General features: G+C 37.2%; 1 protein-coding gene across 1 annotated transcript in view; it reads left to right on the top strand.

Annotated features, from left to right (window-relative positions):
- The window catches only part of DNAAF4 (dynein axonemal assembly factor 4), a 173917-nt gene that overhangs the window by 66336 nt on the left and 95659 nt on the right, over positions 1–11922 (top strand). Inside the window, exon 4 of the mRNA XM_053719338.1 lies at positions 4562–4772. Coding sequence (XP_053575313.1) covers positions 4562–4772 — 211 coding nt within the window. The remainder of the gene's footprint in view (positions 1–4561; positions 4773–11922) is intronic.

The following is an 11922-nucleotide window of genomic DNA, read 5'->3' as shown; positions in this document are numbered from 1 at the left end:
CAACCTCCTGAAAGGATTACAGCTCATTCTACTAGAGCTGTGGCTTCCACCTGGGCCTTTAAAAATGAGGCCTCTGTTGAACAGATTTGCAAGGTTGCGAATTGGTCTTCGCTTCACACCTTTTCAAAATTTTACAAATTTGACACTTTTGCTTCTTCGGAGGCTATTTTTGGGAGAAAGGTACTTCAGGCAGTGGTTCCTTCTGTTTAATGTTCCTGCCTTGTCCCTCCCTTCATCCGTGTACTTTAGCTTTGGTATTGGTATTCCATAAGTAATGGATGACCCGTGGACTGACTACACTTAACAAGAGAAAACATAATTTATGCTTACCTGATAAATTTATTTCTCTTGTAGTGTAGTCAGTCCACGACCCGCCCTGTCTTTAAGGCAGACCTAAATTTTAATTAAACTCCAGTCACCACTGCACCCTATGGTTTCTCCTTTCTCGTCTGCTTTGGTCGAATGACTGAATATGACATGTGAGGGGAGGAGCTATGTAGCAAGCTCTGCTGGGTGATCCTCTTGCAGCTTCCTGTTAGGAAGAGATATATTCCATAAGTAATGGATGACCGTGGACTGACTACACTACAAGAGAAATAAATTTATCAGGTAAGCATAAATTATGTTTTTTACATGCATTGTTTTGCAACAGCTTTTAAAATCTAGAGAAGACCTGGGATGTGTGCCCTTTTTGAAATTGTATTTTTATTGAGGTTATAAATATACAAATAAATGTAGGGTTACAGTACAAGTTTAAAGGGACACTGAACCCAAATTTTTTCTTTCGTGATTCAGATAGAGCATGAAATTTTAAACAACTTTCTAATTTACTCCTATTATCAATTTTTTTCGTTCTCTTGCTTTCTTTATTTGAAAAAGAAGGCATCTAATCAGTTTTTTTGGTTCAGAACCATGAAAAGCACTTTTTTATTGGTAGGTGAATTTACCCACCAATCAGCAAGAGCAACACAGTGTGTTCAGCAAAAATGGGCCGGCATCTAAACTTACATTCTTACATTTCAAATAAAGATACCAAGAGAATGAAAAGAATTTGATAATAGGAGTAAATTAGAAAGTTGCTTAAAGTTGCGTAAAATTGGTTCAGTGTCCCTTTAAATTTGAGTATATGAGAGCATTCTTGCGTGGCAAAAGAGTACATCTTAAATACACGAGTTTTGGTATAAAGTGTAAATTTGTTAAGCTTACATAGTATAGAAACAAAAAATACAACAATACTTTACGTGTATAGTATATCATGGAAATAAGGTAGATCTCTGTAGTTCATAAACACATCAAGTTATAGATATGTAACCGATATACAGGTATGTAGTATTGAACCTCTTTTACATTGGAATCTGTCTATTTCCCAGTATTATTTAACGGCCACTCTTGGGCCATGGTCATTAAGGGTACTAGTAGGTGGAAGTAGTACTACCAAATTTACAGGGATAAGGGGTATATTTTTGGAAGCAGCAGAGGCAAACTACAGTATAGTATACTAGAACTGGTTGTAGGTGATGTGTAGGGTAAATAGAGATCATTTTTAGATTTGAATAGTGGTTAGTGAAAATAAATATAGTTTTAAAAGTATCAAATCACCTGGGAGATAATTTATAATTTGTTGCCTCTGTGATATAATAGTTGTGTCTAATAGTTTTTTGGTCATAGGATACATTTTCCTATGTTTACAAGGTAAACCATGGAGGGAGGGCGGAGCTAGTATTTGGTGTTTAGGGGTCTTATTTGGGTATGAATAGAAAGTAAAACTATAGCCTTAACTAATATTAAGTTGTTATCTTCAGTCGTAGGTTCTCTGCTAAATGTGAGGTAGCATAATTACTAGTTCTAGTTGGGGTTATGAGGAAGATATGCTGCTGCTAGGTGGCTATTTAACCTCTTAAGGACATATGACGGAATTTTTCCGTCATAAAACAATTGAGCAAACTGAAAGCTTTGTCCTTAAAGGGTTAAGGGGTGTAGGACAGAGAGATTAAGTTGCTGAGTAGTGCCGGAGAATATTTGTAAGTTGGACTATCTGTATATAAATATTCACAAAATGATCTATAAGCAGTCCCAACTACATCATCTAAAGAGCTTAGGTATTAATCCACGGTTACTTTTTAACATATTAATCCGCCGCATGGACATAGGCCCTATACCCTGCAGCAGAATGTTTAAGGTTCCACTACTAAGTTAGGTATGGGATATGACTATCACAGTAAACTGCCTTGTACCTGCTAATTTTAGAGTAATATAGTTATATTATCATGTTTACCTCAAAACCTTGGACAATAGTCAGAGATTTTTATACCTTAGATTGGGTTATATAAGACATAGCCTTTCACCATCTTCATTCAAGCTTAACTATATATCACATCCGAATTCAAATTCCGTCCTTGAGAATTATTTGTGGGAATACAATTGCTAAGCCATTTAGCAGACATTAAAGGGACAACAAAAAATCCATGATTCAGACAGAGCATACAATTTTAAACAACTTTCCAATTTACTCCTATTATTTAATTTGCTTCCTTCTCTTGTTATCCTTTACTGAAAATGTTTATCTAGGCAGGCTCAGGAGCAGCAGAGAACCTAGGTTGTGGCTGTATATATATATATATATATATATATATATATATATATATATATATATATATATATATATATATATATATATATATACCATTGTCATTGGCTCACCCATGTGTTCAGTTATAAACCATTAGTGCATTGCTGCTTCTTCGACAAATGATGCCAAGATAATGAAACAAAATAGATAATTGAAGTAAATTAAAAAGTTGTTTAAAATTGTATGTTCTACCTAAATGATGAAAGAATTTTTTTTGGTTTCATGTTCCTTTAAGTACAATTAACCAGAACCCCATGGGAAAAAAAACCCTTTATATTATGGAACTAATAAAATACATTTAAACATTCAGTCTCTTATTGCTGGAACATCTAAGATATAAACCATATACCTCATCAAAAGGAGGTGCAACAAAACATAGAGGCTATTTAGTCAGTGTTTATATAAATTACTTAACACAGCAAATCTAATACTCTACGAAGAATAACAAAACATTGTGGGGGAGCAGACTTAGAAGGTAAATGGGCATACAATTGCATCATATCTAAATAGAGAATATCAGCCATCTGGCATCAAGCAGTCCACATCAAGTCCAGATTGTGGCATCCGTTCCATGCCAAACTAGCCAACATCAGATCTTTGTTCCTATTGTGCTGGAACCAAGATGAGTTGTGGCAAGGAGGAAGAACACTGCAACGACAGTGAAAGATCTCTATACCCTAATAGTTCCATGGAGGGGTTGGCAGTCACAAATGCATAGGGATAGAAGCCAATGTTCCTAGGAGATTATTCTTTGTCTCCTATATAACCAGCACGCTGCTGCCACAATTCCTTCTCACCTCTAGGATGATCGGAAGAGGCGTGGGACAACACTTTAAGTAGCCATGAAACACTTCTCATTGGGGTTACACTGCTCCTCTCCGTCCATGGCACCACACAGAGTGTAGAGCGATGCTGCATCCCCACTGCAGGCCTGATCGCCTGCTTGTCGATGGGAGCCAATATGGCCGCACACACTCTGCGAGGCTAATGTATCTGCACATCCACTACTATATGTAGTAAGCTCGGGCTTCCATAGTGAAAACCTTCCAGCTGATCATCTGCTTGAATGTGGGGACTGCTGCCTATTCTTGTATCTACAAACATCTCGTATAATGCCTGCGTTAGGCTATCAAAGTGATCGTGGAGGAGCTGAGTCATCTCGGACTCCCAGTCATCCAAGGTCTCCATTGTGGCTATATTTAAGGCCGCTGTGTCATAGTGCGGAAGATGTCGTAGTACGGGAGGTATTGTGTTCACTGAAATAGCTGTAACCACCTGATCTTGCTGCCACCCGCGGCCTCTGTCATATGCTGGGTAAATGGCACGGCTGTCTCCGGTCCACGGCTGGTCTGCTCGATTGTGTGGCGAACAACTTCAGGTCTTCTCGCGCAGGGCACTGTCTAAGTTGGTATTACAGAGGCACAATAGGTTTCAAGTAGGCAAAAGTCGGTAAAACTTATAATAAATATGGAATTGATACAGAGCTCTGCTGAAACGCACTAGGTGGTTCGTCCGCCCCCCGGATGTGTGCCCCTTTTAAATGTTTTCACCTGATTGCCTTTTGCTGTGGCGAGTGTAAGCAATATTTTTTATTATACTGCAGCATTAGAAAGTATGCTCTATGCAATTCTTCCTATTTTGGAGGAAGAAAAAACACATTTTGCAGATGTAAATTACAGGAGAAGAAGACAAAATAAATAATATACCTTCCATTAATTTTTATATATTTAGATAACACTTTAACTTTTTATTTTGAGTTTAATCCTAATTAATTTACGCATTTTATAATAGTTCCTATTTAGCTCTTAACTAATGTTGAAAATGGAAAGAATAACAATATCAATGCTTCTTCTAATTTCAGCTTTTTATATTTATTTTCGCTATTCCTATAACATCTGTTTATTTAATATTTTTGGCAATATATTTTCTCAGCTTGAGGAGGACGAGCGAAAACGAATAGAACATATAAAAGAGGAAGAAAATAGAAAAGCAACTGAAGAACTGGAGAGGTGGAAAGCACAGCAGACGATTGAAAAGGAACAAAAACGGCTGCAGAGAGAGGAAATCAGAAAAGCTGAAGAGAAAAGGAAAAATGAAAGAAGCAAATCTATATTCCCAAACACAGTAAAGCCCCAAATAACAAGTACAGTATAATTGACAAATGCATGATAACAAGACAATGCAATAGCACTTAGTCTGAACTTCAAATGAGTAGTAGATATTTTTCTGACAAAGTTATGTCTATTTCCGCTTCTCCTGTAGCATGTGATAGCCATCAGCCAATCACAAATGCATATTCGTATATTCTGTGAATTCTTGCACATGCTCAGTAGGAGCTGGTGACTCAAAAAGTGTAAATATAAAAAGACTGTGCACATTTTATTAATGGAAGTTAATTGGAAAGTTGTTTAAAATTGCTGCTCTATCTGAATCATGAAAGTTTACTTTTGACTTGAGTGTCCCGTTAAGGCTGAGTTTAATTTTAATTTAAAATGTGCACAAAAGAAGTATGCATAGTTTTAATGCTCCGCTGTACTGCAGTCCTCCAGCCCCCGGATGCAGAGACTTGCTCCCGTTATCACCGTTTAAGTCATGAGTTTAAAGGGACATTAAACTTCTGGATACAACTACAGTTGCAGGGTTACTACTACTGAACATGATTTTGCTTTTACTCCTATACTGCAGCTCTCTTTAAAACCATTCTCTTTTATTACAGATTGCAGATGGTCAAACTCTGCATCTTTGTACTGAACACCGCCATCTTGTTGCACACATATTGTGGCATCTTGTGACAGAAGCTGTGCGTTTTCACAGATCTGTGATGCTACTGGCTTTATAGCTGTACCTTGCACTTTTGCTTAGCTTGAGCAATAGATAGAGGAAGCATTACATTTCTGAACTTAATTTACACAGTTTAAAAGTTACATTACAAATATGAAATAAGCCCTCAGGATTAAGAAAGAGTTATGCAGCCACTGCAAAAATGTATAGTTCTCACTCTATATTGTGCAAGCTAAACTTAAAGGGACATGAAACCCACATTTTTTTCATGATTCAGATAGAGAATACAATTTTAAACAACTTTCCAATTTACTTCTATTATTTAATGTGCTTCCTTCTCTTGTTATCCTTTGCTGAAATATTTATCTAGGAAAGCTCAGGAGTAGAAGAGAACCTAGGTTCTAGCTGTTGATTGGTAGCTTCATATATATATATATATATATATATATATTGATTGTGATTGGATCACCCTTGAGTTCAGTTAGAAACCATTAGGGCATTGCTGCTACTTCAACAAATGATATCAAGAGAATAAAACAAATTAAATAACAGAAGTAAATTAGAAAGTTGTTTAAAATTGTATTCTCTATCTGAATCATGAAATAAAAAAATTGTGTTTCACGTCCATTTAAGTGCAAAATGTGGCTTGTCAAGAAGACAACAACATAAATCATATGTGAATATGCAGTGCTTCTGTGACGGGGTGCGAGCATTTTAAACTCCAAGATTAACTAGCACTTGTAGAGTGTTAAAATAGGAGAATTGATTTGTATAGAGCTGCAGGTACTGGAGGTAAAACAATTGCTTGGAGATTAATAACAGCTAGTTGTACCAAGCAGTCAAATGTTCCTTTAATTTATTGTATCTTTCTAGTGGCCCTATTAAATACACTACTACAAGGATAAACTATATGCTATTTAACAATATTTATTTTTAAAGAATTGGTGCTCCTGTGCTGAAATAAGCTACTTTTTGGGGTCAGAGCTTTGGAGGTGGGGCAAGTCAGAAAAGTTGTGGAGCTGGAACAGAAAATCTCTGACTCCTCGATATTTAGATCCTCCATAAAAGCCCAATAAGTTTCAATAATGGTAAACTTACTATTATAGAAAATGTATTATAAGACATCATCTCCTCCATCTGAATCAACTGGCTACTTTTTAGATTTGTAACCTTTAAGTAGCTTTATGTTTACAGTTCTAAAACTTATTCTTTCCATGCTAACAAAAATATTTAACATGTTTAAATAGTGCTCTTTAATATGCTTGATTAAACTTTTTTGAGTTTCATATCCCCATATAATAGTATTTTCTTAAAATTTCATATGGAATTTGGAGTCAGTGCATTTTCCTTGTGTCCAACTCTGATTCCATTTAAAATTGCTTTAATTTACAACTCCATGACTCTGACTCTACATCCCTGCCTGTCTGCAAAATACAGTTGTTACTTGTGCCTATGGTGCTCAAATTGTTAATAGTGTAATAAAGGGAGATCACTTTGTACCCCTGAGCACACAACTGGGAAAAATGTAGCACCCTAGGATATTTTACATGTAATACTACTAATGCTGTGTATATTCTTGAATGCCCATGTGTGAATATCTATTTTGGTGAGACAACCCAGTGGGTGAAAGGATTAACCAGCACAAATCTAACATTGGGAAGAATGATCCATCAGTGCTAGTGGCAAATCATTTTTTACTCTAGGTTATACTGTTTCCCATCTTGAAGTTCAGGTGATTGAACATATGCCAGTCCACAGATGTGGGGATGATATAGAATTGATCCTCAAAAATGTGAGGCATTTTGGATATATCAGCTTGAGGTACTTTACCCTTGGAGTAGGTGGGGACCCGTGTCTGTGTAGAGTATAATAAATGGGCCTATTTTGTATCAGTAGACTTGTTTATCCACAGAAATTAGTCTGGATTCCTAGACTTTTTATAAATTGTTCAGCACCCACCCAACACCCATAGCGTGTATGTTTTTTAAGATCTTTCCCTTAAAATAAGCTAGGATGAGGGGACGTGATCCTTTAAGCCCATAAAAGAAAGAAAAAAGTGATGTAATTTCTATCAGGAAGGGTATTTGTGATGTCAGTGCTACGATACCTCATCCAGTCTTTTTTTTGGTCAGAAAAGCATATTAGTATTAGGTCTTCTTTGCTTCTATGCTCCTGGAATATAGTCTGTGGGTGTTCAGCAGGAGTTTTACATTTTTCATATTAGTAATATCATGAATTATATCAGGAATATCTTCATCGGGGAAAAATTGTTCCTCAACCCAACAAAACAAATTGAGTGCTTTTTGTCTCTCTGTTATGTTTAAGGGGCATAAACCCAACATTTTTATTTTATAATTCAGACAGATCATGCAATTTTAAAGAACTTTTTAATTTATTTCTATGATCAAATTTTCTTCTTTCTCTTTGCATTCTTTGTTGAAAATAAGGGCGGTAAGGGGAGAAGCATATATGTGTCTGCAGCACTATATGGTAGCAGTTTTGGAAGAATGTTATACATTTGCAAAAGCACTAGATGGCAGCACTTTATCCTGCCATGTAGTGCTCCAGGCACGTGCACGCTACCTACCTAGTATATCTTCAACAAAAAAATATAAAAAGAATGAAACAAATTTCTTTAATATTATATGCTCTGTCACTAAAGAAAATGTTTGGTTTTCATGTTCCTTTAAAGACCTTGACATTATGGTTACTGACTTTTGTTTGAGAATCAAGTCTAAATTACAATTGTGTGTAATAAATAGAATATATTGACCTTATGTAATGAATCTTTGCCCTCTTGTGGTGAAATATTGAATAACTAGTCCTAAAGCCCGTGTACACGGGCCATTTCTTTCATGTAATTGGCAAGAGTCCATGAGCTAGTGACGTATGGGATATACAATCCTACCTGGAGGGGCAAAGTTTCCCAAACCTCAAAATTCCTATAAATACACCCCTCACCACACCCACAATTCAGTTTCACAAACTTTGCCTCCTATGGAGGTGGTGAGGTAAGTTTGTGCTAAGATTTCTACGTTGACATGCGCTTCTCAGTTTTTTTGAAGCCCGATTTCTCTCAGAGTACAGCGAATGTCAGAGGGACGTGAAGAGAGTATCACCTATTGAATGCAACGGGGGTCTATTTCATAGGTTCTCTGTTATCGGTCGTAGAGATTCATCTCCTACCTTCCTTTTCAGATCGACGATATACTCTCATATTCCATTACCTCTACTGATAACTTTTTCAGTACTGGTTTGGCTATCTGCTATATGTGGATGGGTGTCTCTTTTGGTAAGTATGTTTTTTATTACTTAAGACACCCCAGCTATGGTCTGGCACTTTATGTATGTATATAAAGTTCTAAATATATGTATTGTACTTATATTTGCCATGAGTCAGGTTCATGTATTTCCTTGTGCAGACTGTCAGTTTCATATTTGGGAAATAAACTTTTTAAGAACAATTTTTTTCTTACCTGGGGTTTAGTCTTTTTTTCAAATTGACTACTTTTTTCTTACAAATTGCGGGCAGCATTAGGCCCGCGGGTGCGCTAAATGCTAGACTTTATTGCGTCATTCTTGGCGCAAGAATTTTTTTGGCGCGAAAAGTACGTCCGTTGACGCAAGTGTGTCATTTCCGGATATACAAATTTTTCATTGGTTTTATACCCCATTGCTGTTTGCCTCTTGCCTTTTTCTATGTCAGAGGGCTATGCTGTTTGCATTTTTTCCCATTCCTGAAACTGTCATATAAGGAAATTGATAATTTTGCTTTATATGTTGTTTTTTCTTTTACATTTTGCAAAGATGTCTCAATCTAATCCTGCCTCAGAAGTATCTTTTGGAACTTTGCTGCCTGACATCGGTTCTACCAAAGCTAAGTGCATTTGTTGTAAGATTGTGGAAATTATATCTCTGAATGTCATTTGTAATAGTTGTCATGATAAACGTTTACATGCAGTGAATGTATCCATCAGTAATAGTACATTGCCAGTTGCAGTTCCTTCAACTTCTAATGTACATGATATACCTATGAATTTTAAAGAATTTGTTACTGATTCTATTCAGAAGGCTTTGTCTGCATTTCCGCCTTCTAATAAACGTAAAAGGTCTTTTAAAACATCTCATAAAGTTGATGAAATTTCAAACGACCGACAACATAATGATTTATCCTCCTCTGATGAGGCTCTATCTGATTCAGAAGATCCCTTTTCAGATATTGACACTGACAAATCTACTTATTTGTTTAAAATAGAGTATATTTCTTCTGTTATGTGTGATCAGTCCACGGGTCATCATTACTTCTGGGATATAACTCCTCCCCAACAGGAAATGCAAGAGGATTCACCCAGCAGAGCTGCATATAGCTCCTCCCCTCTACGTCACTCCCAGTCATTCTCTTGCACCCAACGACTAGATAGGATGTGTGAGAGGACTATGGTGATTATACTTAGTTTTTATAACTTCAATCAAAAGTTTGTTATTTTACAATAGCACCGGAGCGTGTTATTGCCTCTCTGGCAGAGTTTGAAGAAGAATCTACCAGAGTTTTTACTATGATTTTAACCGGAGTAGTTAAGATCATATTGCTGTTTCTCGGCCATCTGAGGGAGGTAAAAGCTTCAGATCAGGGGACAGCGGGCAGATGAATCTGCATTGAGGTATGTAGCAGTTTTTATTTTCTGAATGGAATTGATGAGAAAATCCTGCCATACCGTTATAATGACATGTATGTATACTCTTCACTTCAGTATTCTGGGGATGGTATTTCACCGGAATTACTCTGTTAAAAGTACATTAAACCTTTTAATAGGTATTTATTATGTTAAACGTTTTTGCTGGAATGTAGAATCGTTTGCATTTTCTGAGGTACTGAGTGAATAAATATTTGGGCATTATTTTTCCACTTGGCAGTTGCTTGTTTTAATTGTGACAGTTTCGTTTCTCTCTCACTGCTGTGTGTGAGGGGGAGGGGCCGTTTTTGGCGCTCTTTGCTACGCATCAAAAATTTCCAGTCAGTTACTCTTGTATTTCCTGCATGTTCCGGTTCATCTCTAACAGAACTCAGGGGTCTTCAAACTTCTTTGGAGGGAGGTAGATTCTCTCAGCAGAGCTGTGAGACTTATATATTGACTGTGATTAAAAACGTTGCTCTGTAATTTTTATGTTTCAAATTTAATTATTGTTACTTTACTAATGGGAACAAACCTTTGCTAAAAGTTGTGTTGTTTTTAAGGATTGATGCTATAACTGTCTTTCAGTTCATTATTTCAACTGTCATTTAATCGTTTAGTGCTTCTTTGAGGCACAGTACGTTTTTCTTAAATAAGATTGTAACCAAGTTGCAAGTTTATTGCTAGTGTGTTAAACATGTCTGATGCAGAGGAAGATACCTGTGTCATTTGTTCCAATGCCAAGGTGGAGCCCAATAGAAATTTATGTACTAACTGTATTGATGCTACTTTAAATAAAAGCCAATCTGTACAAATTGAACAAATTTCACCAAACAGCGAGGGGAGAGTTATGCCGACTAACTCGCCTCACGTGTCAGTACCTGCATCTCCCGCCCGGGAGGTGCGTGATATTATGGCGCCTAGTACATCTGGGCGGCCATTACAGATAACATTACAAGATATGGCTACTGTTATGACTGAAGTTTTGGCTAAATTACCAGAACTAAGAGGCAAGCGTGATCACTCTGGGGTGAGAACAGAGTGCGCTGATAATACTAGGGCCATGTCTGATACTGCGTCACAGCTTGCAGAGCATGAGGACGGAGAGCTTCATTCTGTGGGTGATGGTTCTGATCCAAACAGATTGGATTCAGATATTTCAAATTTTAAATTTAAATTGGAGAACCTCCGTGTATTACTAGGGGAGGTTTTAGCGGCTCTTAATGATTGTAACACTGTTGCAATACCAGAGAAATTGTGTAGGTTGGATAAATACTTTGCGGTACCGGCGAGTACTGACGTTTTTCCTATACCTAAGAGACTAACTGAAATTGTTACTAAGGAGTGGGATAGACCCGGTGTGCCGTTCTCACCCCCTCCAATATTTAGAAAGATGTTTCCAATAGACGCCACCACACGGGACTTATGGCAAACGGTCCCTAAGGTGGAGGGAGCAGTTTCTACTTTAGCTAAGCGTACCACTATCCCGGTGGAGGATAGCTGTGCTTTTTCAGATCCAATGGATAAAAAATTAGAGGGTTACCTTAAGAAAATGTTTGTTCAACAAGGTTTTATATTGCAACCCCTTGCATGCATCGCGCCGATTACGGCTGCGGCAGCATTTTGGATTGAGTCTCTGGAAGAGAACCTTAGTTCAGCTACGCTGGACGACATTACGGACAGGCTTAGAGTCCTTAAACTAGCTAATTCATTCATTTCGGAGGCCGTAGTACATTTAACCAAACTTACGGCTAAGAACTCAGGATTCGCCATTCAGGCACGTAGGGCGCTGTGGCTAAAATCCTGGTCAGCTGATGTAACTTCTAAGTCCAAATTACT

Source organism: Bombina bombina, chromosome 6 (genome assembly GCF_027579735.1).
Source record: "Bombina bombina isolate aBomBom1 chromosome 6, aBomBom1.pri, whole genome shotgun sequence".
Taxonomy (NCBI): Eukaryota; Metazoa; Chordata; class Amphibia; order Anura; family Bombinatoridae; genus Bombina; species Bombina bombina.
The sequence above is the reverse complement of the archived record's forward strand: the minus strand, read 5'-3'. Positions and strand labels throughout refer to the sequence as shown.